This window comes from Esox lucius, chromosome 2, assembly GCF_011004845.1.
Source record: "Esox lucius isolate fEsoLuc1 chromosome 2, fEsoLuc1.pri, whole genome shotgun sequence".
Classification (NCBI taxonomy): domain Eukaryota; kingdom Metazoa; phylum Chordata; class Actinopteri; order Esociformes; family Esocidae; genus Esox; species Esox lucius.
Window position 1 is genome coordinate 7,725,954 of NC_047570.1, and position 27,820 is coordinate 7,753,773.

The window sequence follows — 27,820 nt, forward strand, 5'->3', positions numbered from 1 at the left end:
ATTATGTTCTGTACTCCAGATGCAGTCTGTCATTTAGCCTTGCATTTTAGCACTGGTGTAAAAAACACATCTTTGTTTTTTGGGACAGGTCAAATTTTTTATTGGTGTAAAGACTTTTTAGGGGGTTTAAAGCAGTCTTACTGCTAGCTACATGTTTTGCATGTGTGGTTGTTAAACTACTGCTATTTGAGCAAGTTATTTGTGGATCATTAGAAAACATCCATATGACAATGCTATACTAACTTTAGAACACTCATTATTTTCACTAAATCTATCTAGTAAAGTGATTCACATCTTACTAGCTGGATAACTAAACAAAACCTAAGTACCCTCTAACACCTCAAAATGTCCCAGCGTAACAACTCTAGAATATCTAGATGTACATTAGTACCGTAAATTATTAGGGAATAGGAAAATGTAGCACATCCAAATGTATCCAAAATAAATCTTGCTATACATGTTAACTTTTTCTTAAATACAGGGGAGGTTCAAGGGAATACATTTCATGTTGGAGAGGGTGGTTATTTTATTTTAATACCTGGAGTTTGAGCGACCCCCCTTCCCCAGTAAATTAAAACCGGCCCTCATATACATGTATTTCAGTTTGCTGGGACTCTCTGACCTCTAAAAGGGCCAGACATTGGCTGATGTTTTATATAAGCTATCTAATTATCTAACCTCAATTATTTTGGGGAAAAACAGCTTGTTATCAAACGTATAGCCAAGACTGTCTTAGCATTTCTTTTTTGTAGGTGCTGCAGGTGTATTCAGAACAGGGTTTGAATAGTACTGTATGGCCCACACCTATTGGAATACCATTCAGAGTGACTTTAAACTGATTGTTTTAGTGCCTATAAGGCACTTTTTCTCTGCAATATATTGATATTTTTCTGCAGTTTAGAATGTCTTATGTTGGAGGATCACAAGAGTCAGACATTGTACAAAGAAATGTATGTTTTTACCACAAACATAAAAGAACAATTGGATAACAGAATGATGTAATGGTGGCATGCTGTCTTGCCAGCGAGACAGACACCTATTTAAGAATTAGCTGGAATGTGAAGCTAACTCAAACTAGCTAATTAAATATAAATGATTAATAAACACTGCCATTCTGGTGGGTGGTGTTGAAACTGAAATAGAACAGAGACCTGAAACAAAACAAAAATTTAGGCTCAAAGAATATTGACGTAATCTCACAGGAAAAGAGACCAAGAAATCTGGGTATTTACCCCTTCAAAGCCAAAATATATTTGACTAAGATGCTGCCATATGGATGAAAATTGTTGCACAACATTATAAGTAAGCTTTGGCCATCGTCTTTCAAGGTCGAAAACGTTCACTTCTTTTTGTGGCAATTCAACAGCTTGTCAATGTCCACAACCTAAGGCTGAGCCTGAACTGTTAAGGGCATTACTAGACCACAACACATTCTGCGCTACCCAAACAGCCTGGAAGGTACACCTAGAACCCATTCTGTTTGAATAAGGAAGAAAGATATCTCTCTTTCAAGTCTGTGATAAGAATAAACAGGGGCAGGCGTGAACCAAAAATCAGCCTGGGCTTTCTTTAACATACCAGCCCAGTTTATCTTTGAGAATCCATCACATGCCTATTTTTGAAAATTAGAATTTCAGTTTGTGTTAATGTAGCATGTATATGTAGTATAATTACTGGATACAAATAATATCACATGCTCCTCCCAGAACTCCACACTGTCAATGTGGATAAGTGGATTTTTCAAAAGGTGTGCATGGTTAAAATCTTTTACCTCAGTTCAGTTATTTTATCTTCCTAATCTGTTTTTGTTAAATTACACGTTTTTGTAACAAATTGCTAAGCATCTCTGCTGAAGCATGGCAGAGATTAAAAGACGAGATTCTAGCAATGTGTTTTCTCCCTGTGCTTGACTGAGCTTATCTGAGAGTGGTTTGGGTAGACTCCAAATCTATTCCTACAAATGAATACTCTGTAGTGCCACTGTTTGTGAGTATGTCTTATCTGCTTTTCATGGCAATGATAAAATACCCAATGCTCTGTAAACTAGTTAAAATATGTTACTCTAAATATTTTAAAATGATTATCTTGTCCTTTTTGACTCTGTGTTGGTCAGTCAGCTTTGGGATATTCCTCAATTAACTGTGACAACTCTACTGAGTGAACGTGATAGTGAACAACATAAAGAAGCCTATTTTGACAATGCCTAAAACCATGCATTGGATGTTTTCTTTTAGGAAATGTTTTCACTTTCCTTGTATGGTCCAGCAGTGGTTCTCATTTACTGCTACATTATGGTTTTGAATTTGACCCTTTCAACAGAAAGTCTTGGCTCTGTCCTCACTTTCTGTGTCCGTAAAGCATATAATCACTAAAAATATTTATTTATAAAAATAATATAATTTTTTTTTCCATGATTGAGTTAGAGTGAAAAACTGATGGACACGCATCACGTGACGTGGGGTTCCCCTGAGGATTCCCTCTACTGTAGGCCGCGCCCCCTGAGCGCGGCGCTGTCCAGTACCCGGTGCTGTTGCTGTCAGAAACACTGAGCGGAGGCGCGCACTCGAGCTGTGAGAGGCTATATCGGGAGGGCACACTGACTACTGCTGGAGTGGAGAGAGAAAGAAGACAGCTGAAGTTCTGCAGCGGGAGCTTGAGCAATGAGTCAAACCGCGACCACGAATAGCTTTTGATTTCTTTCATTGCTTTAGAATAATCTTTCCTTTCAATTCATCTGAAGTAGACTGTTAAGTAGACTAAAAAGGTAGATTTGTGTTAATGATTGACAGTCCTAGATTGATATCATAACCACTCACTGTGGCACAACTGACGACAGCCATGATTTGGACTATTTTAATATGCTCTTTCGTGACATCTGTACTTGGGAATAAGACAGAGGAAAGAATACCATTCTTTCATGGACATGTATTCGAGAACTCGGCGCCGGGATCCAAAGTAAACGGTCTCAGCATCCCTGTGAAGCGGGTAGACGCACAGAGATGGTGCTCCAACTCCGGCGTGCATCTGAAACTCTTGGGAGACGGAAGTGAAGATTTCCGTGTCTTTGCCCATCACAAACGCGGACACATACTTCTGAAAACCTCGGGTACCCTGGATAGAGAGGAGCGCTCCGAATACCTCCTCAGCCTGGGTCTGTGCTGTCAAAGCTGCGCGGCAAATGGCCTTGTGGTCGCTGAAGTTGCATCCGTGAAAGTGGACGTTTTGGACACTAATGACCACGAACCAAAATTCCCTAATGCTGATATCAAAATTAGTTTAGACGACGCTACTGCTCTGCGGTCTGTAGTTTATAAGGTAACAGCGGAGGATACTGACAGTGGAAAAAACGCTGAACTAATTTACTTCGCTCTTCCCAAAAATGGCAGTTTCTACGTAGTTCCTAAAACTGGAGATATTCTGCTGGTCGACTCAATATTGGGTCTTTCCTCCCCGATAAAGTTTAACGTTTTTGCAAGGGACCACGGCTGGCCGTCACGGACCAGTCAATGTATTGAAATTGAGATAAATCCCCGGCAATGGCCAGCGGTTCCACCGCCGTCCCAGGGTGAACAGAATACTATACAACCTCGGAAGTCGAGGTCCCTGCTAGAGTCGGATGAGCCAGTTGTAATAAATGTATCGGAGGATGCCAGTATTGGTTCTGTTGTGATTAACTTGAACCCGGTGAGGTTTCAGTCTGCCAGCTTTGAGCTGATTGAGCCCAGCGTGGAGAGCTCACCAGTCACTGTGAATCGGGACAGCGGAGATATAGTTATTACCCGGCGCCTTGACCGGGAGACGGATCCTCTCGTTGAGATTACTGTGAAAGTTCAAGATAAAAGAGGTAAGATTGTCTTTGCAATGTAATAGTTTGCTTGCTGTTTCACCATTTAACGTGCAATGCGTTAGCCAAAATTCGCTTTTATACTTGAATTGTTCTCCTCAACTTTCGGGGCCTACATGGTGATTTAATTTGAAGAATTGAACTCATAGGCTACCACCTCATTTGTTTTTCTAAGTTCTCTGTAAATGTATCATGCTCTATTACAATGAATTGGTTTCCCTGAAATGTTTCTGATAAAAATCATCACCTTTGCCTTCATGAACCCAAAAGGCTGAAACCATGCTATGCGTAAATTACGCACAGGAAGACGTATACGTGTTGTAAATAATTACCCTGAGTGAAATGTATAGCGCATAACTTGAAGTTTATAATATTCCATAGATTATCTCTTTACATTATGTAACGATTTCTTGTGTGCGTATGTTTGCTGTCATTTGTGCAGATGTTCTCAATTCTCTGTACGCGCGCATATGCTACTGTAATAATTGGAGGTTAATTATCACCTGCGGTAAAGATCTGTTCTGGTGCTATTTGAGAATCAGCTATAGTTAAAATGGCGTTGTAGCGAGTGCAATATTTTACTGTACATTAACTGCTCCAAATTGTAATCGCGTGCCCAGCCTATGGAAAACCTGTCAGTTCATGGAGTTGTGAGTGCTGAAGATATGGCCCTAATTCTAATAATTTACTACATTCATAGTCTCAGCCAGTAATGATAAAAAAAGTACAATTTGAAGTGATAAGTGATTTGCGGATCTTTTGGCATTGTGTGGGGACCAGAATATTATTGGGAGTTGTTGTGTTGTGTTAGTTTTTCAATATGAGCGCATAGTTTTAGATATTTATTCATTTTCCAGTTGCCCTTTTCAAAATAGCTTAGAGGTAAGGCAGCCAGATAACATCTTCACTGGTAATTGCTTGTTTCCATGCAAGCTGCACATTGGCTAGAGCGTTGCCAGTGTGCAACGCGCAATATTTTATACAGCTGTTCTGAAGTGATGAGGGGATTACAATATCTGCATTTATGCAGACGATAATTCAACCAGAGTTGCATGGAACAATGCAGGGACGTTGGTGTCAGTGTGTCTAAAGCATGCTCTGCGTTTTGTTGAAGGATCTGGGATCCTTTCTAATAAGAATTAATAAACATTAAACTTTTCTAATAAGAATTAATAAACAAATGCATTCAAATGTAATGGGTGTGGTATTACTCAAATTCAAGAGCACCACTTTCACAGCTACTAGCTGAAATAGTAAAAAAAACATTAATTTGTTCATTGTTTTACCCTGTAAATTGACTAAAATCAATTCTCAATTACAGCAACAATGTGGGGAATAGTTACAGGAAGAGGAGAGAGGGTGGCTGAGTCAATTGAAAGCTGAGGATTTTTAGGGAGCCACATTGGTATGGGCGCCAGATTGGAAATTTGGCAACGACATTGGGGTTAGCACCCCTCTTACAATAAGTGATCTTTAGTAACCTCAGAGAGTCAGGAGACCTGTTTAATGTTCCATCTGAAAGACAGCGCCATACAAAGAGCAATGTCCCCTTCACTGTCCTGGAACACTGGGACTTGATATTTAGATTCTACCAGAGGTAGTGCCCCCTGCTATTCCCACCACACCACTGCCAACAGCTTTTGTTCTTCTATCCAGAGGCAAATCAGCAGTTGGAGGCAGGGTTCCATGCTTCTACTGGAGTGCATCTTAAAAGAGCATATATAAGCAAAAAATAAATGTCCGGGTGAAAACAGATGTTTTTACAACTTAGTTATAGAAAAAGACAAAAATGCTGTTCTTCATTTTGATAGTTTGTTGTAAAGTGATACATTTGGTATTTGTTCCCCACAGATACAAGCGGAAGGGGGACTGTGAAGCGCTCTGTTCATTTGTGTGTTCACATGTGTGTCACAGGCCATTTCTCTGGCCGTACAATGTATTGTTGTGACAGAACATGGTTGAATGATGTGTCATACTGTTGGGAACCAGCATTTTCAAGATGATGTTGATATGCACATGCAGAGAGCTCAAAAATTAATTTACACGCCTGTATAAAGAAATATACGGTTGTGAGTTTGAGGCTAGTCATTGTGTTCTTATGAACATGCGCCTACGTGTATACTTGTAAACATCACTGTATAGCTCAAGAATATGTAAATGAATATCCTTAGGAATCCAAATGACATTAAACTGTTCCTAGGTTGCTATGGAGAATTATAATGACTATCAAATGCAGAAAGGTTTTTTGTAATATACCTTGCTATTTCATTCGGATCTGTGATGCAGCACATTGTGATGAAACTTTGGCGAAAGTTATTTTGATTGACACCAGCCAAAATGTACCTTTAAACCGTCTAAATGCATGTTTTATGTGGAGAATGTGCATGCTACACCATACTGCAGCGTGGTGCAGAGTCTTTGTATCTAAAGACATGAGAGTTTGAGAGTTCAAATCATTGTTGATGCATTGAGATTTGGCTATCCTTTCTGTTTTTGATCTACATTTGCCTACTCAATGGAAACAACAATGTTAACTCCCTGTATAACTCATGGAGATCTGAATGAATATCCCCATTATTCTAATTTAGATTACTTCACTGCCAGGCTTCTATGGAGAAGGATCATTTAGGACTGAATGCAGTGATGTTTTATTTTTACTGTATACTATACTATTGCAGTGATATTGTTATACTGTGCTCTTAAGCTATTACATTTGGTTCTATAATGTAGCACATTGTGACAAAACCTGGCTAAATTATGTTTCTTGCTGTTGAGCATTTTCTAAAGTACATTGATTGGCAAAGACATGCACGTAATAAATCCATTAACACGTGTGCTTCCGTGTTTGTATAAAGCAAATTCACTTGCAGTGCCAAGCTGCTACGTAGCCTAATGGTCAGCGCAGCTCTGTATAACTCAGGAAGCCCTAAATACATACACCCATGATACTGATTGGGTTCAATGTTTTGGCTTGTACAATGGGTGAAATATCCAGGTGGACATGTTTACTGATGCTTGTTCTAGCAATTTGTTCCCATATTTTTCAATTATTTATCCAGGCAGTTTGATTAAGTACAAATTCTTATTTACAGCTAAGGCCTGGCTGGAATGTTACGGATGAAGCAGGAGGAATTAGGATTTACTTGCTCGCTCAAGGGTAGAACAACAGAGCTTTCAGTTTGGCGTTTGGGAAATTTGAACCAGGGACCTTTCGGGCACTATTCAGATGACCTAACCGGTAGGCCACTTTACCACCCCCCATAACGGTTCAACCCATATTCATCACAAGTTTGGGTTTGTTCCCTTCTAGGCTGGCAATGCTTTAACGCTCACTTTAAAAACGGGTGACAGCTCGCAAACCCGTTTTTACAGTGTGCTACCATTAGCAACACACTAATACTCCGATTCATTCAATGTCCACAGCAAAGGATGCTGTGTAAATACAGAGTCGATTGGCATGCCCCCTGCTATGAAGCTATGAGGGAGCAGGTTGCATTTTTATTGTGCTATAGGGATAAAACACACATTTGATGTGGTTTATCTCTCAGTGTAAAACGATGTGACAAGTTCAAGGAACCATTTGCAACCCCCCCCCCCCCCCCCCCCACACACACACACACACACACAAAATCGGCTTCATTGTTTACAATTTATGAACTTTATTGATAGATTACCCGTGTCCCTCCCTAGAGCCTTTTAGCCATTTCGACCTCTACTAGTGCTATAGACAGGCAGCAGAACCTGACAGCAATGTTGATTAGACCACATAGCAACTTATACAATTAGGTCTCAGGAACCTACGTAGACTATTTTATGAAAATCCATGGGACCCGATGTCGTATGATATGTGACGTTACGTGAAGTTACATTACCATGCGCCATGTTATGTTACAAAACGTATGTTACATAACGAAATTATTAAAACGTGACATATCTTATGAACGCTAATACAACGTATCAAATGTTACGAGTGCTATTAAAATGTAAAATAACATACAAACGCCAGACAAACGTGTGATATTTACAAACGCTATGAAAGATGATTTTTTAACAAAATGTTTGACCTGTGTTTCGAACCGGCGACGTTACCCACTGCCCTACACTAGACGTGGATTTAGAATGAGTAACAACAATAGCAAGGTCGCTAGAATATGTTATAAAAGCATTTTATCGTTAACGTTAGGCGTCACAGCACTGGGTTTAGGGTTAAGGTTAGATCTCACAGCACCGGGGTTAAGGTTAGGGTTAAGGTTTGGACTACGGGTTAGGAAACAAAAAAGGTTAGGTTAAGGTTTGGTTAGGGTTACGTCTCACAGCTCTGGGGTTCAAGTTAGGGTTTGGGTTAAGGTTAGTTATCACAGCACTGGGGTTAATGTTAGGGTTATGGTTTGGGTTAGGATTACTGAGAAAATCACTTCAAACATTTATGTTGTGACAACAGCACTCGCCAAGAAGGGTTACAGATTCCTCACTGGAGGGTTAGGTAGCGTGCCTGTCGAGGATGTGGAAGGTCGCCGGTTTGAACCATGGTTACTGCTTTTTCTTTTTCTCAATTCCGACTTATTTTACTGCATGTAATATCTTAAGAAATCCCCTGCCTAAAATGTATGTAAAATTGTCCACGTCATCATTCTGAGACCAGGTTGTCCATACTGCCATTCACAGATTTTACATCAATGTATGGAATCACCTAGATGTTTCTGAATGTGGGGTAAATCTCTTTAACAATGAATGGAACAAAATTCCAATAATTTATAGTTTCATTACTTCCCTTCCTGACTCCAGTGGAAGGATTCATTGAGTCCTAAAATGGTTGCTCCGTTCATGTGTTAATGGTGTTTTTTTCCTGATGAAATACTCAACTGGGTTTAAAAAGTTCCAACAGACGCCAGGGTTTAATTTTGACAACTCTGTTCAGTGAGCTCGGAAAACTGGAATGCCACGCGGTGGGAATGTCGTGGAGTCTAATCCTTTTTGAGTGGAGATCCTGCTCGACCTTGCTCCATCTGCTCGCATTATCCATGTAATCCCATCTCATTCACTTTCTCATTTCGGGGATTTAGAGTGGCAGTACAGTTTGCCGGAGAGCCCCTGCGTTTCTTCGAGGGAGTATGGAGGCCTAAAGCTGCATGTTTTTGTGCAGGACACGGTGCACATCCTTTTCATCGCCGTCTGTCTCTTTGCTTGCCTTGTGGCCAGGTGTCCAGCACCTTGTGTAAATGTTGCATGTCTGGCCAAGAGTGCCGGGGTGTGTGTGTGTATGTGTGTACGTGTATAAAAAGAGCATTTTTCTCTGAACCCATATTCACAGTAATGAGGTAAAACAGCTGGTTTTACTTTCCTTCTTCATATCGGTGACCAGCTGCCTGTTGGGAACAGTAAATGAACGTGAACATGCACGTATGCACAAACACACACACCCGCACTTCTAAAAGTCCAATTTGTGTTTATCCTTGTTAATAATTTGCGATCTCAACCACATTGTGGTGTTTCCCAACTGGCAATAGCCTACAGTGTGCAGCCGGATGCGGACAGATGGGAGATGAAAATCTATTCCCTTTATATTTATCAGGATCACACAGCTGCCGCTCCCATTGATCTATTTTAAAAAAGCATATTGTGGCGCCCATTATAAAGGCATATTGTGGCGTAGCTTTCTGCCCGGCCGGCCGCTGAGCTGGGCTGTGATTTTTAATGCCGTAGCTCGGCTACAACCTGCGTATCATGCTAATTAACGCGCTACACTCATTCCTGGGTCGTTCCTAAAGTACCACCAGTGTTCCGTTAATTCACTGGCTGATAGGAATCTCTCTTCAGTTTGCTGTAATAGTTTGTGTCGCTTTCCAATACCTAGGGGAGTTAGACCTGGCTCTCCTCAATAGCTGTCCTGTGGTGAGAGAGACATTAGCTTTCCTACGGCAGTCACGCTTGTATGTTATCAATGCCGGTTAGGATCGAGAGGCTCCCTATTTTCCAGTGGCTCAACTGGGGTGAAATAGCCTTCTCAGGTGACTTGGTCTCTTTACTCTTTATTAGCTTGCCTGAGGGGAAGTCACTCTGGGCTCTTTCCATTACCTTGTGGTGGAGCAGAGCTCCACTGGAATCATCTATATGGTTATCCCTCTTATCTGTCCGTCTGTCTGCCTGTCCGCGCCACCAGAGAAGTCCCAAAAACACACAGCCCGGGCTGCTGTTTCCTCCCTCCCCGGCACCTGCCTTCCCCTGGTTTCTGATCTCAATGCTCTGAGACAAGTCTCCCTTCCTAATTGCGGTGTGGGTTCTGTGTATTATGGGAGGCCTCTTTAGCTGTGTCTCGGTCGAGGCTACGGGCTCATGTTTGATATGTCTGGTCCGCACGATATTGCTGCAGCGGGATCAATTAATGTATGTCTGGAGGACAGATCAAACAGACGTGTGGCGTCAGACCTCCCGTCATAGAGTTCTCTGCCCTGCAGCACCTTCCACTGTCTCTGTATTCCATCAGGGTCATATCTCTCTCTCTCTCTCTCTCTCTCTCTCTCTCTCTCTTTCTCTCTTCCTCTCTCTCTCTCTAAGCCTTTCAAACTCTCTGTCTTGGTTGTTTTCTCCTCTCTCAGTCTTTGTCTTGCTTTCAATATTTCTCTCTTTCTCCCGGCCTAACTTTGATAGCAGATGGGCTATCTCTGTTCAATATCCTATTGGGACCCAGTGTTTCTTCTTTTGAGGATATTAATGTGAATTTATGCACATACTGTGGAAAGTAAACTAGAATTTTTGATGTATTTACTCTACAGCAATATCTCTATCTCACTTTCTCTTTTTGCCCTTTCTGTGTCTCCTGCTCTTTGTCTCCTCTCTCCCTCCTCTAGTTCTCACAGCTGTCTAAAACACTTTATCAGACCTCTGTCTGTCATGTCGACCTGAGTGATCCTGTTATCCTTTCCGCTTATACAAAACACATTATGACTGTCAAACACATCATTATGACGGGGTGCATACTGTCCCTCTCTCAATCAAACTGACAAACCACTGACAAGCCTGGTCTCCGACATCGCAGGCACATTGAGTTTGATAAGAACCTAGAATAGGTTAGATGCACAGTAGATCTGATCGGGTCCTACTCATTCCCCTCAGTCTCTCTCTCTCACTGTCAGATCCACACAGAGGGAGAAGTGTTCTTGGTTTGAGCAGAAGTTGACAGGTTTTCAGGGATTTGTTTCCTCCGCCCCTGGTGTGACTGTTAATCTGATTGGAACGACTCTGGAAATTAAAACAGCATATGGGAGTCTTGGTCTCTCTGTCAGGGAACCAGAAGATTATGTTGCCACTCCCCTGACCGCAACACAAGGGTCATTCCGCGAATTCTGTGCCTTTTGCAGAAGTGTAACTTGACAAGAAAAAGCTGCTTTCACCTTATTTTGATATTGTTACAAAGAGTGTATGTTCAGTTGAATAAGTAAAACAAGATCTCCAGAGGGTAAAAAAAATAAAAAATATTCCAATACTTTTAAAGTGCCTTTTAAATGGAAAGGGTTGACTATAACAAGGTTAACCGATTTCATCTTAAATCAGCCAGGAATCACATTGTGAAAGGAGGAATGGAATCTTTCTTTGATTAAAAGGAAAGTTGCTTATCAGCGGAAAGTTTGTTGAACGTTGTTCCTAGTATTAATAACTATAAAACATCTACAGGTGATTGGATCTACAAATTTGGACTCTCAAAATAAAGTGTAACATGGTAGTGTTTTGTACAACATGTTAACGATTGTCCTTTACATAAGAGTTGTATTACAGTTGCCTTATTTCAGGGGCTCAAATGTATTGGACAAATTAACACAATCATAAATAAAATTTTCATTGTTAATACTCTGTTGAGAATACATTGCAGGCAATGACTGCTTGAAGTCTGGAATGCATGGACATCACCAAATGCTGGGTCTCCTCCTTTGTGATGCTTTGCCAGGCCTTTACTACAGATGTCTTCTGTTGTTGTTTGTTCGTGGTTCTTTCTGCCTTAAGTTCTGTGTTCAGCAACTGAAATGCATGCTCGATCGGGTTCAGATCAGGTGTTTGACTCGACCATTGCAGAATATTCCACTTCTTTGCCTTAAAAAACTCCTGGGTTGCTTTCGCAGTATGTTTTGGTTCATTGATTTGGGTTAATAGGGTCATCTGTTAAGTAAACCGCCGTTCAATCAACTGAATTTGGCTGTGTCTGACCAGACAATAGATTCCTATACACTTCAGAATTCATCTGGCTGCTTCTGTCTTCTGTCACATCATCAATAAACAATAGTGACCCAGTGCCATTGGAAGCCACGAATGGCCATGCCATCACACTGCCTCCACCGTCTTTTACAGATGATGTGGTATGCTTCGGATCCTTCTCCATACGTTTTTCTCCCCATCATTCTGATACAGGTAGATCTTAGTTTCACCAGTACAAAAAATGCTGTTCCAGAACTTGGCTGACTTTTTTAGATTTTTTTTGGCTAAGTCTATTCTGGCCTTTCAATTCTTGAGGCTTATGAGGCTTATGAATGCTTTGCACCTTGTGGTGAACCCTCTGTATTTAATCTTGTGAAGTCTTCACTTTATGGTAGACTTGGATAATGATATGCCTACCTCCTGGAGAGGGTCCTTCATTTGGCTAGATTTTGTGAATGGGTTTTTCTTTCCCATGGAAAGGATTCTATGATCATCCACCACTGTTGTCTTCAGTGGACGACCAGACCTTTTTGTGCTGCAGAGCTCACCAGTGTGTTCTTTTTTTCTCAGAATGTACCTAACTGTTGATTTGGCCACTCCTAATGTTCCTGCTATCCCTCTGATGGATTTGTAATTTTCTTTTGCAGCCTAAGGATTGCCTGTTTCACTTGCACTGAGAGCTCTTTTGACTGCATGTTTTGGGTTCATAGCAACACCTTCCAAATGCGAATTCCATACCTGGAATCGTCTCCAGACCTTTTACCTGCTTAATTGATGAAGAAATAACGAAGGAATAGCCCACATTTGTCTGTGAAACTGCTTTTGAGTCAACTGTCCATTTACTTTTGGTCCCTTGAAAAAGAGGGGGCTACATATTAATGAGCTGTAATTCCTAAACCTTACCTCCAATTTGGATGTGAATATCCTCAAAATAAATTTGAGAGGCTGCACTGTAAGCCCACTTTTACTGTAACTTAAATATATTTTGGTAAACAGCCAAAATAACAAAACATGTCAGTGACCAATATTTTCCGGACTTAACTGTTTGTTAACAATTGCATTTCCAACATCATTGCAAATGGTGTCAAAAAAAGACATTCATTTATGAAAATAAGAGTCTTGGCTCATGAGCATCACTTTTTAAATCTAAAGAAAAGTTTAATTTCTCTCTCCCCCTTCACATACCTTCCCATTCAAACACATACACACACGAATATGCGTAGACATACATTAAAATGCATACATCCACACCCACATAACATATGGGAGCAACACGCACCTACGCAGCATATTCACTTATACACACACTCTCCCCTGGTGCAGACTGCCTCGCTCCCACATGGGCAAACACACACACTGCATACACAACGCAAACCTGTGTGGAAACACATTCCATAATAGTCCGTTTTTCTGTCATTTATCTCTCTCTTTCTAATGCTCTGTCTGTATCACTCTTTCAACCTTTAAGTGTCTCCTTCGCTGTGCTTCTTCTGTATGTGCACAACCAAACACTTACCATGCAAAAGCTGCTGGGATTTTATAGTATAATAAAATTATTATGGATTTACATTTTCACATTGCATATTGTGATTTGCAAGCAGATAGACGCAGTGTGATGAAAAATAGATTTTTCAATTGAGTGTACTGAATGTAGCCACAGTTGATATGTTTTGCTTTAATGTTGGTTATGAAAGCCTATTGTACAGCAATCTGCTTCTAATAGACTGAGACAGCTTAGAATGTGTGTAAAACAAAAAATATACAAAATTATTAGACATACCTTAATGTGTTCGGAAGAAGTGGGAAAGTTGGGGCAGAGGACAGGAGTGAAGAATGCTTAAATTGTGTGCTTACCCGGATTCAGAAGGACTAACCCTTCAGTGATCCACTGGAAACTGTGGGAGAGCTGAGGTTCATGGTTTTTTATGTTTCTTAGGAAAATAAACAGTGGGAATGTAGTGAGTGGGTTTGACTGCACGGACAAGGGAGCGTGTGAAAACACTTGCAACAGTGCATACATCCTGAATGGTAAACAGGAGCTGAAGATTTTGACAGGTCCGTGGAAGTAAATGTCCTCCCACGTCCATAAGCCTGGCACGTATGCTATGTGAAGGCTCACCATGGAAACATCAGTCACTGGTCGCTAAGTATGCGTGCGCACGCCGGCAGTGTCACACACACGCATGATGAGGCCCTGTACATGATCTCGTTGCCGGGGGGGGGGGGGCGTGGCCACCACTGTCGCTTTGCCGGCAGTGCGTGTGTATCTGTGAGTCGCGGAGAGTGGAACGATCGATGGCTCTGAATGAGAGATCACACAGCGTTTAGCCGAGGCTCGGCGCTCGCCGTCTACCGCGTCCGTGGCCCGGCTCTCCGTCATTGAGATCTGGATTTAGATGGAGGAGAGAAAAGCTGAAATGAAAGAATAGATGAGTTGTTGAGTGCTCACTCCCGCCCTCCCCTTCTCACGTCCTCGTTCCCTCAATCTAGCATGCCTTCACAAATTAGTAATGTGTCAGTGCATTTTTTTTTATTTGCCAGTTGTGGCAAATACATTTGCTGAAGTGTATGTTAGTGTGTTAGTGTGTTAGTGTGTGTGTGTGTGTGTTTGTGAGACTGGTACAGCTGTAGGAAGAGCAAGGCCAGAATGATACCGATCCTCTGGTGGATTAATTATCAGAAGGTGGCGTGTTTTTTTTTATTATCATCGAAACAGAAATGTGTTAAACTCACACAAGGCCGTCCAAGTGTGGCACGCTCCCGCGCCCGTTTGTCTCTCTGCCAATCTCTCTGGCAGGGCTCTCTCCCGCTCTCTGTCCTCCTACACTGTTCTGTTCATCCGTTCGTCTACTTAGCTACTGTTCTTTCTGCATTAGCTCCTTCCTATCCTCTCACAGTTACAGCGTTACGCACACTCCCTGTTCTCTTAGTGCTCCTTTCTCGTCTAACTTCTTTTGCAGCTCTCATCTTAATTCTCGTTTTCCCTGCGTTGACTCTCTGCCTTCTCACTTTCAGTTCATCTTGCTCGTCCTCAACCGGCCCCTCTGTTCTCTGTCTTCTTTCATTTCTCATCCTCCTCCGCCGTGCTGATTTGCCTCGCCAGACACATTCTTTCTTTCTACTCTCTCCTTTTCAGATACGCCCTCCAATCATCGATTGCCTCGTCAATCTGTCTCCAGTCAAACTTTGGCAGGGCGTCTACGCTTTTCTCCCTCTCTCTCCTCTGAGCTTGGTCTGCCTGCTCTCTGATTAGTTTCTTTCCAATCTGCCGGCTGAATCTCGGAGCCAAGCAGTACAGTTGCCTAATTGCCAGACTTAATCAAAGAGACAAACGAAAGGATGGGAAGTGACCTTTCCAAGATGCCACGCTACCCCCTTCCCCCCTCCCTGACGCTTTCCCACTCTACTGGAAAACAGTTGCCAGCCAGCCATTCCAGGGCGTTAATATTGAGGCTGTCAGTAGATAAATGTGGTTGTGTGACTGCAACTCCTTCCTATTTCTACCAGGGCCTAATGGCCAACATCTCTCCACAGTCAAAGAAGTGTGGAGCAATGGGCCAGTGCAGAACAATGGCTGCGCCGTCAGATCGTTTGTCTACGTGTGCCAGAACCCCACGTCGGGGTAGTCGCTCCTCGCCGGCCAGGCAGGCCGTGAGTAATGGCGCGTTGGCGCTCGGTCTACATTAGCACGTGACCTCCTCATGTTGTCCACAGTCACTAATGGTTGCCTGGCATCATTCCTCATAGAAGACACAGTGTGAAGGTTTTGGTGGAAGGCAAGGCACCCATTACATCACGGAAGCATGGCCATGGAATGGTGGGGGGCTTTTTCGTGTCGACTTCCAAACAGCAGCCTGTTTTCACAGCTCAACAACTATGGTCTTGAATCAGTGTCGGACCAATGTAGAGGCTTCTCCCCAAAAGGGGTTTGGTTCTAGTTTCTTTGTGTGTTTTTGGGAATCTCAAGTGAGTGTAGGACTTGTTTTCCTCTCAATATCAATATATCTCCACATGCATTCATTCAGCATGAACAAGCCATCTCCTTGAGCGGGCATTTGAAGCGCCTGTGTCATGCAGGTTTTCCCAAATGTCTTCCACCTCAGAATGTCAACATGTCAATCCAAATATGGGTGTTATTTTCAACAATTTCTTGCCCTGCTTTAACCCCTACATATCTAAAAAAAAAAATCTGTTGTAAGTAAAAGAGTGTGTTTTGGATTTTGATAGTTAAGCTCTTTATGTACTTCCCCTGAGTCAGACATGTGGATATAATGTTTTACTATGTCTCTGTATAGAGAAAGTTAAAGGTGGTTCTGTGAGCCCAGGCTATCTAGTTAGCTAGCTTTAATTAATACAAAAATAGTTCCATAAGCCAATGTTAACTCATTATCCAACAGGAGATAATGATCCATTATCCAACATTCCTGCACAAAATGCTAATAAGTTTGCCACAAGTTCACTTGACTGCAGAACTAGACGAAGGGCCTCACAGCCAAAATCTTAAACCGTTCCTTTATTGCCACCTTTATTAGGACATAAATTGTGTTTTTGGGTTCGCAACTATTCCCATGCCAACCACTCAGTCCTAGAGTAGAAAAACACTGAGTGCGGGCACTAAGTGCTCCTTATACAAGGCCAAAACACAGATGTGTCTGTCTCCGGGCTCGGTGCAGAGCACCTGGCAAGGCCGTGGAGAAGGAGAGAGTGGTAGATTACTCTCCCTCCTCATCTCCTCACCTCCAACCTGCTCAATTAGTGGAACTGGAGCAGCAGCAGGCTGCAGAGGGTTCATCAAACAGCCAGTGGTGTATAGCCCCATCACACACTACTCCTCATGCCCATATATTGAGTGACCGCTAGCATGTAGCGCCCGGGCTCAGAAACACACCAAGAACCCACTAAGGAGAAACCCACTAACAATTCACTATGGAGAAGCACTTTAGCGATGCTTTGCCAGGCCTGTACTGCAGCCAACTTCAGTTGTTGCCTATTTTGATGTATTTTTGCCTTGAGCCTGTTTGTTGGATTTGAATCAGTAGATTAACTTGGCCTGTCAAGAACTTTCCACTTTTTTTTGGCCCTGAGAAACTCCCTAGTTATTATTGCAGTATTTCTTAAGTTCACTGTCTTGCTGTATGATAAAGCGCCATCCAGTGAGTTTGGAGGAATTTGCTAGTACTTTAGAGAACAATTTGTTTCTGTATACTTCTAATTCTGTAAATAATACTAATGCTGCGGGCAATAGTAACATCAACAGTGAAGACAGGTCGAAGGTAAATGCCTGAGCAGTAACAAGCCTCCGCAGAATTTCACAGATGAGGTGGTATGCTGTGGATCTTGGGTGGTTACTTTCCCCCTCTAGTCTTTATGCATGTTAATCTTTCTGTTCTATTGTCTGTCCACGCCACATATTTCTAGAAATCTTTTATTAAACTGTATTCTGTTTTGGAGGCTAACTAGTAGCTTGTTGTAATTCCATGAACTTGTTTTCCTTGGCCTGCCAGGCCATTTGTTGTTACTGATCTCACTCAGGCTTTTTCCTTTTTTAAATGATGTTCCAAGCTGTTGTTTTTGTCCTATGGTTTTGCTTATGTTTCTGATTTATATTTTTTTCTATAGATATTTAAGCCTAACAAGGGTTTCCTTGAATCCCTTTGCTATCCTCTTGGGCCCCATGTTGATACCAATCTAAGACTATAAAGGCAACTGCAAAGCTTAAAATAAAGACAATACATTAACAGCTGTCTAATGATTGCACAAATGATGAAATCAAACACACCCAACCAAAAACATCAAGTGAAATGTCTCAATGCTTTTGGTGTGCTGAAATAAGGTGAATACTGTATGTATAAAAAGTGTCATGTATTCATATACCCTTAAATACAAGCTGACAAGCTTTTCCTTAACATCATAGGAATTATTTGATTTCTCATCCAAAGTTTTGTATTCAAGCGAAAAGAAACAACAAAAAGATTATAGCAAAAGAAGACCCTGCCAATTCCCAATAAACAGTGGGCACTTTTAAGGTTGTTTGATTTGGATGAAATTCCCCTTACCTGTTGTTTTGTCTGGCCCATTATGTCCTATTTCATAATAAGCCATTCCTTACTTTTTCCCAGTCAATAGTTAGCAACATTAGCTCTGCGAAAAGTTTCCCGAAAAATTCCTTTGCGTTTGGAAACTCTAAAGCCCTTCCCACGAAGACTGGTGGCGTTATTTAGCTCTTTCTATGCTGTTCTGGAAGAATGAAATAATTTTCACAACCTAGTTCTTATTTTTAACTGCCCTGTTGCTTCCTATGTTTATCTGTCATTTTTTTTTTATATGGTATCAATCCATGTCTATTTACTACCCCAATGGGAATATAGCGTTTACTTTCTTGTACAGTATTCTCAGATTAATAAAATAATGCTCAGATTCTAACGATACTAAGACATCACATCACACAAATTGCAAATAGAGCATGTAATGTAAGACAGATAGTATTTTTTAAACTCTCATCTTCATGTTTTAACCTAGGTAAGGTGAATCATGATCATCCCATATGTAGTATACCATAGCAGTATCCCAGTATTTTTTATAGAAAAAAATCTTACTGAAAAGAGGAACACAGGACCGCATAAGCATCTCACTGAGAAACTAAATTTAACCTAAACAGCACACTGTGGAGAAGCACAGAAACACAATAATATAAAAGCCCCAATTCGACAAGAATAGTTTTAGGTGGAAATTGAAATTGTTGTATTTAGGATTTCAAGAATCTCTATACTTTATTTTAATTTTCTATATAATAAATACAGAATTCCAATTATCATTTTAATTTAAAAAAATGTAACCCTCTCATTTATGGATTTTATAAATATACTTAGGATGATTTTGTAGTTTGACAGTAAAAATGTCAACATGTAAAGGGTTTCCCCAGGCTACCAGATATTTATTCTCCATTACTCACTGTGTTAAATAGGTGACATCTTCTGTGAGTTCCACAACCTCTGTGGAGATTAAATGTCTCTCATTTGGCCAGTGAAAGCTTGAGGGAAAAAGTAGATGTCTGGAGCTGGCTTGAAGCTAATGAGACTTGAGAACTTGTTTATGAAATTATTAGTGATCATAAACAGTCAGTGCCTGTCCGGGTGGAAGATATGAGGACAGTTTGAGAAGCCTCTGCCAAACAGACTACAGAGTCCATATTTGGGAATGCTTTACCTGCGTCTCAAAAGCAATAAAGTGATTGTTTTTTAAGGTCAGCCATGTAATTTTGTGCCAACTTGATCCGTCACACAGTGTTTGAGAGAAGACTGGGTATCAGGGATCCGCCGGGATTGGAGGATGAAGCTAGAGGAAGAAAGGACCCAGAACCCAGTCTGAGGAGATGTGCTGTGACAGGTACATAATGTGTCGATGGTGGCCTGTGATCTGCAGCTTTGTAAAAAAGAACAGATCAGAACTTTAATATTCATCTTCCATAATGGAAATGTGTATTTGCTCTGCTCTCAACCCTCTGAGACATTGCATACCACTTGAAAGTAGTGGAGGGTCAGCCACAGTGATGCACTGAACCCTGACAATGTGTAGGAAGTGGATTGTTTAAGAAGCTTCAGCATTCAGTAATGGAATCCGCTCCACAGTAAACAATACATCAAAAAAAAAATACAAAAAATAATTCTAAGGTTCTTGGAAAAACTTCAGAATGTGGAAGTCTGTTATGTCAAAGTTTCAACTCTAAGGAGATTAGGGCCAAAGCGGGTTTGACCAACCACAGCCATTGAGTCTCCCTTTATGAAAACAGACCACAGCTGCCTGGAGGTTCATTAGCAAACCACGTTCAGGTTTTAGAGTGGGGAAAAAAGGAAAAAACAAATCAGCTTTATATTTTACATCCACCCAGCCGGTGATGTTCAGTGTCTTTCTCCTGGTGTTAGGTCTGCTCTTCCCATAGCAGAACCATCTGAGCCCCATAGGGGAAGGACATCTGTTGGCCCCCTGGACAATCAATGTGCAGCACTTTAAATCACATCTCCATTCATTTACTGTATCTCTCTTCAATAACATCTTTCATCATCCCCCCCCCCCCCCCCCCCACACACACACACACACACACACAAATTCTCCTGACCTCTTCGCCTCGACCGATTTCCACTCAGGAGAGATGAAAGCAGATTGAGAGCCATTGTTATTTTCAGGATGGATCCTGTAGTCCATCTTCCTAGCTAATTGTTGATGAAAAAGTACCCGCTGTGACTTAAGGTCAATCATCCGGCCTGTATGCAGCTGATGACATTGGTCACTCTGAACTGTACTTAGGCTTATTCATAGAAAGGAACATTCACTCAGCAGCCCATTCACTCCAAAGAAGAGGTCCTACAGTTTTGGAGCGTATGGGCTAGCCACTCACTTACCCAAGACCCAGAGAAGGACAATTCCCTATTAGCAGGCTATTTAGTGTGGCGCTCACTTGAAGCAGCTCATTCTCTAGTGGTGATTGAGATAGGTTTGGCTCTAAAACCCTCAAGTTCAATGTTATCTTTTTCGGAATTTGTCCTTAGTTGTATATTTCTTTCCTAAATCTTAAAAGACAAAACCTTGATTTGAGCTAATGTCTTGAGAAGCTCTAACTGCTCTAATTGTAACAAGTGCTGTATGCGAAACGCCAATCTGAATTGTTTTTATTTGCTTCAAAACCAACTTTATATGGAATGTTTAGCTTTGACAAGTCTGCAGACATCACTTAAAGTGTGATTGGGGATTTCTGTTGGAGAAGCAGTTTTTGCATATCTTCATGCTGGCAATTGTTGATACATTCATGAAAACGAAAAAATACTGTCTTTTAAGTGTACCACACCATTCCTATTAGTGTTTTTTTTCTGTCATCCCAAGGTCACAAACAGTTTCACCTGTAAAAAAGTCATAGAAGACAGGTGATGCAAGTGAATGTGATAAAACGGTTATGATGTCATTGCGTGGAAAGATAATCTTTGGCTTTTTATCACCTGAATTCATTGAAGTTATCTTCTGTGCTTTGGAAAAACACTTTTAGACACCACCTGCAGAGAAAAAGGCACTGATAGCTCAGAGGTTCACACAATTTAAAACAGCCCTCTAGTATTTAATTAGCCTCACTTAAATACACCAAATCTAGAGGCAGTCGTGTTAATTCCCCTAAGTATTTGCAGTTCGTTTGTGTTTGCTTGCCTACGGTTAAATGGATTCTTGTTTTTTAATTTCACAGATTCTAGGAGTGATATACAGGTCTAGATATTCCTTCTCACATCTGGTGTTGGGTTTGATAAAGTGTGATTCATCCATAGCACCCTCTTCTGAGACCCCAATAACCGTAAGCTTTTCAGTTTTCAGGGGTAGTGGATATAAATTGCCAGTGATGGCATTTACGATTTTGGAAGCTAACAAACCAGCGTTTTGTCTTAACTCTTTCCTCACCTGTGTGCAATAAAGGTATTTCATGCGATTAAATAAGGTTAAATACACAGTTTCTGGAAGATCCCACAGTTGGTTAGTACAAAACCTAACAACAACTGTATCATGAAGAAAGGAAAGCTGGAATAATGTTAGTCAAAAGCACCAATCAGGGCTATGATATCAGAACATTTCCGAGGCATTGAATATCCCCCGGAGCATAGTAAAGTACATTGTTAAGAAATGGAAAAAATACGGCAGAACTGTGAATCGGTGGAGAACCAGCCGTCCTCAACAATGTAGTAGTGAAAAGGGTACCATTCAGGGAGGCCACCATGAGGCCAATGGCAACTCTAAAGGAGTTAGACATTTACCACTGAGCTGTGAGACATTGTACAATAATTTTTCACTTTGACATTATTTAAATTTTTAGTGTTGATTAGTCACACAAACTCCTAAATAAATCCATTTGATTTCATGTTGTATGACAATTAAATGTGGAAAAGTCCAAGGGGACTTTCGAGAGACATAATATTTTCTCTGAAATGCTATTGTGCAGTCCAAGTTCAACTATTGTGTTATTATTGGCATTTACTTTATAGACATTTACTTTATAGGATCAATGTGTAGTGCTACTACTCCCAAAAACAACAGTGTTGTTTAGCTAACATTACTGCAATAGCTGTGATTGAACACAGCCAGTACTGTAGCCTGACAAATGAATGAGTGGTATAAGCAGCGCCCAATCTCTACCTTGTGCCAGAAAATAGAAGCTGACATTACCAAATACTATGAGTGGGTTTACTTCTGAATGTTTTCCAATAAAAGGGAGAAGAAGCAAGTTCTAACAGTTAGTTGTGAGACAATGACCAGCGCTTTCTGCACAATTTGGCAGTTTTTAATGACAGGGTGGCAAAAATCGTCTTGGGCAGGTTGATTTATAGATACTGTTGTACAGAAAAAATATTTTTGGACTGGTTTTGTTGGTTTGTTGTGTATTTAGATTGTTTTGTCCACATGCTTGGTGCTTTTAGTTTGTTAGGACTTGTGACTTGGTTCCATTTCTGATACACACTGCGTCAGGAGCAAATGTTTGAGGCTACTCTTTAGCTTATATAAACTATTTTGTAGCATTTATTAAAAAAATAAATATTTGATCATGGCTAGCAACATGATTGTCTGACCACCGAATTTAAAAACATTATTTGCTGAATACCGAGGAAATTTGGGAGACGTTTGAAACATGGACCTGAGAAATGCAAACCACTCACTCACCATAAGATTCAGCAAAAAACATGTCTTTCACTACTGCTAACTACAGTTTAGTTTTTTGTATGCCCGCAAAAGTGTTTGTCAAGTATGGTCTGTATGTGCAACAACATAGGCTACGTCCAACTGGTTTACATCATGTAGGTCAGGGGTGTCAGACTCACATCAGGTAGTGGGCTGGATTTGTTCAAATAAGACCTCATGGGAGCCAAATAATGTTTTGCTAAAATCAATTTGACTCGACGCGTGGATATTTAGGCTGCTTGTGGATTTACTATATGAAATCATTCAAGAAGGCCTACAGATAAAAATCAATGCATTGTTGGCACATCAAAATAACACACAATGTATTATTACATAAAGCAAAAGAGAGAACTGCAACAAATACTCATTGAACACAAAGCATTTTCCTATGCAGCATTGACAAGAATGCATTTCAAGTAGAAGAGAGAAGTGCAGCAAATAACTGATCGTATGTGCAACAGAAAGCATGTTTTCTATTAATGTTAGCTATTAATAGTTACATATTGTGTTTGAATATCTTGTTATTCATTAATTATACATTTGAAATAATTCAGGTTATAGTTATAAAACGCCAAATGTCTGTCTAGAATAGCTGTACCAATCAATCAGAATTGTATTTTAGATTTAGATTTCTTTCCTTTATTTTTTTCAATGATCAGAGCAAGTACAGTAAACGAAATGCAGTTAGCATCTAACCAGAAGTGAAAAATAGAAGATGGCATAAAATGTACAAGTATCTCCAAGTATTAAGTATAAGTATTTTACATGTAGAATGTATAGATGAAGGCAAATTCAATACAAATGGTACACAATACTAAATGTGTAATTATAAGTATTAAGTAGTGTATGTTACAAAGGGGATAATATTTGTGTGGGGACAAAGGGCAAATCTAAATGGCATTCTAGATCTGCAATCGAGGCAAATTATGAAGTAAGGTATCATGTGCAACCGGGATGCAGAGATAGCAGCAGTAAGGTCCCGAGGTAGACATGCATATGTAACAACTGTATAAATGCAAGAATGATGGAAGTACTAATGTGCAAAGAGGCAAATTGAATGTGCAAGGGGCATGTGCAACTGAAATGTAGGCATTGCAGGGGTGAGGTTCCTGAGGTAGACACGTACCTGCAACAACTGAAAAGATTCCATGCAAGGCAGAGTCAGAGTAGTACAAAGGGAGTAGAGCAAGGTCCCTGGGAGGCAGGGGGGTATGGTTAGTGAGGGTTCCGCTAGATGGGAAGAAACTGTTCCTGAGCCTGCTGGTGCGGGACCGAAGAGACCTGTACTGCCTGCCTGATGGTTGAAAGCGCAAACAGTTGGTGGCCTGGATGTGAAGGGTTCCTGATAATTTCAAGCACCCTGCGCAGACACTGCTTCCGCTGGAGGTCTGCGATGGCAGGAAGCTGATCACCAGTGATGTGCTGGGCGGTTTTCACCACCTGTTGCAGGGCCTTCTGGTCAACTACAGAGCGACCGCTAAACCACACTATGGTGCAGTTTGTCAGAATGCCCCTCAATTGTGCAGCAGTAAAAGTTCACAAGGATCTTGGAAGACCGACAGGCTTTCTTTAGCCTCCTCAAAAATACAGGCACTGCTGTGACTTTTTGACCAGGGCTGAGATGTTGAGGGTCCAGGAGAGGTCCTCCGAGATGGGGACACCCAGGAATTTGAAGCTGGACACCCTCCACCACAGTGCCTTTGATGAGACCTGGGGCGTGACTGCAGACTTTAGACTTCCTGTAATCCACAATGAGCTCCTTGGTTTTCTTTGCATTGAGGGTCAGGTTGTTGTCAGCACACCATGCCGCCAGGCACTAGACCTCCTCCCTGTAGGCTGACTCGGCATTGTCACTGATCGGGCCTATCACCATTGTGTCGTCTGCGAACTTGACAAAGTGTTAGCACATAAAAACACCAATATTTAAAATTACAAAAAGTAGAAGAGAGAACAGTAACAAAATGTCCCATTATAAGTGCCACAGAAAGCATTTCATACAGTTATTAACAACAGTAATTTAGTAGGGTCAGTTCTCCTTCTCCACTAAGTTCTCCTTCTCCACTATAAATGCTTGCTGATATGAGGAATGCATTTTCTGAAATTTCCCAGTCTCCTCCAGTTTTGAACTTAGGAAGACATGAGGTACTGGCCCACACCTGTTGAGTTCTTTGCTTGAAAGACCCGTTGCTGTCCAAAGTCTTCCTGGTTGTGTTGCAGATCAAGACGATACCTGACAATTTTAGCTGCCACTGTGCTGACACCTCCCCCTGCCCTGTGTTGTCCTTGTCCATCTGGTCATGCTTCCAACCTGGACTAAGTTTAAATAGACTCTGGACTCAGCTCACATGCATTTTTTAATTATTACAATTGTACTCTTAATATATTCACGCGGCACAGCCTGAAGAGAACTGGTCACCCCTCCGAGCCTAGGTCCTCTCTAGGTTTCTTCCTAAATGTTTGAATTCTTAGAGAGTTTTTCCTTGCCGCTGCAATTCAGCACTACTGTTGTTTGCTCCTTGGGATTTAAGCCCAGGTGTTTCGTAAAAGCACTTTGTGACAAATGCTGATGTAAAATGCTTTATAAATAAGTTTGCTTGATTGATGGAGTAATTACATATTGTCTTTGAATATCTGAGATATTCATTTAACAAAAAATGTGTCCAGAATAGCTGGTTAAGATGCCATGTTTAATCCAGCTGCCCTGTTATCAGCAGATTTAGAATCCAGTGAGCTATAGTACAGAAGCTATGGCATTTTCACTTGCTGCTTGACAACTGACATCTGACATTTTTTGGCTTTTATCAGCCTGTTGACATTGCAATTTTCATTATGTCATTTTGATGTTAGTCTGTCAGCCAATTGCGCAGTTTGGACTTAATGTTCATCACTAGAAAGCCTGCTTGCATAGATATGTTGTCCCAAACATACAAAGATTCTTTGATGCAAAGGCTGTCATCTTTGTATAATTTGGCGTCAGGCATTGATGGAAGGATTCCAAACCACCGTACATCAGTCATGTCAATGCTTTCATCAATAGCAATAGAGAATGCAATAAATGACTTAACTTTGTCTTTTAGTCGACTGTTGAAATCTCTGGGAAAGTTCCCCAATTCTCTCTGCCGTGTTTCTCGACAATCTAATGTTAGCTAAAGCATGTCGCTTCTCAGGACAAACCAGCTCAGTTGCCTTTAGCATGCAGGTCTTCACAAATTCCCCCTCTGAGAACGTTTTGGATGCTGCAGCAATTTCACTGGCAGTGATGTAGCTGGTCTTAATTGTGCAGAACTTTGGGTAAGCACCAGCGTTGTGTACAGCATAAACAAGCATTTACTTGTAGATATTACGCATGAGAGAAATGTGCATTATGATACCGGACTGTTGGATGTAACATGATATATATGAGTGCATACACGCAGACCACTTTTCCATCCCAGGCAAAAGTTAGTTACATATAATGTATTTATTTAGTAGAAAAAAGGCAGCCACTTTGCAGTTTTTCTGGTTACTGTACAGATGGTGGCTACTAAATGTGTTGTAGATGTTTGCTGGCATGAGGGATTAACGTTGACAGCCAGCAAAGTACCACATTAATTGTTATAACACAATGAGTACGTCAATTTTTTGGAGAGATAACATTGCATCCTCATTTGATATTTGTGTTTTATGGTTTAATTGGGGGAAAACCTATATAATGCTATATTGTCAGCTTAAACATCTGGTGAACAGAAAGGTTCATTTTTATTTAGCTGCAATATAAACAACAGATCTTAGGAAAAAACGTAATTTCGGTAATCAAAGTTGTATGAAGAAAGAACAATGCCCCTGGAACCCCTAAAACCATAGCTACCCTCCGCTGCCAGCATAGTCCTGCAGAAAACACTGGTGTGTAAGTGTGAAAACTGGCTGATTGAGTGATTAACACAGCTGCTATATTAAACACATCTGCACGTGGAATAAAAGGTGTCACCGTGTCTCGATTGGTAAAGCATGGCATTATCAATGTTAGGGTTGTAGGTTAGAATCACCCAGTGGCCAGGATGAAAGAGTACTGAAATGTACGCACTCTCTGCTACAAGTTCCTCAGCTAAATATACATACATGTAAATGTACGGCTGGTGAATTAATTGTGTTGCTGGCAAGGTCGCTTCTTTTGGGGCATTCCAACGTTTGTGATTTAATTTCAACATCTGTTTGTTCGTTGTACACTTTTGGCTTGTTCAAAATGATCTTCTGATTCTGACCATGTAGCTTAGCCTAGTTTGTTTACACTGATGGGTTGTTTTGTACTTGAGAGATCTCATCTGAAGTGCAATCAAAAAATTAGATGTTGAAATTGTGTGCAGCTAATTTCTTCAAGGGCCACCGATTCTAATCCCATTTCTCCTCACCAGCTAGTTTTCCTGTAACCAGCAGAATTAACATTTTCTCCATGTGATGCTGTCAGAAGTGGAGCAGGAGTTTACAGAAAAACATCTCTCATGTCTCCCGATAACTGCAGCTATCTCTGTGCATCTGCAAATTTGTTTGATAAGCACTGTGAAAATAGTGGAGTACGTTTAATGTATGAAATGTTTTGAACTTTTTAATTAATTGTCTTCTCCTTTTCATCTATTTTTCTCCCTTTTCTCTATCATCTATTTTTGCTCATTTCCTTCTCATTTCCTTCCCCTTCACCCCTCTTCACTCCTTCAGCCTTCTCTCCTATCAGCTTTTCATCAAGCTACAGGGCTTTTAGCTACATTTTTCTCTGACATTTTAGTTTTAAGAGGAGAGTGTTACACCTACCCAATCTACATATACAAGTGCTGTGTTTACTCCACATAAGGACATAGCTACATTATCTGGTGTGAGATGGTGATGGCTTTTCTGTTGAGAGACATGCTGATTGGTCCAGTGGAATCATACTTAAACAACAGACCTATCCCGAGGCTTCTTGTTGAGAGTAAGTATTTGCATAAACTACAGGATAATGTTCAGGAAAGTTTGTCATTGTGATTCAACATGTTACATTTTTCCAAAATAGACATACAGAGCCACTAAAGGTCACACCCAGGAATTGGATAGCTAGAATGTATGCCTTTT

The 27,820-nt window shown here is 40.9% G+C and overlaps 1 protein-coding gene across 1 annotated transcript in view; it reads left to right on the forward strand.

Moving 5' to 3' along the window:
- The first annotated feature begins 2,589 nt into the window (after positions 1-2,589).
- Positions 2,590-27,820, forward strand: part of si:ch211-186j3.6 (neural-cadherin) — a 210,820-nt gene continuing 185,589 nt past the window's right edge. Inside the window, exon 1 of the mRNA XM_010891396.3 lies at positions 2,590-3,844. Within this exon, the coding sequence (XP_010889698.2) occupies positions 2,839-3,844 (1,006 nt within the window). The 5' untranslated portion in view covers positions 2,590-2,838. The remainder of the gene's footprint in view (positions 3,845-27,820) is intronic.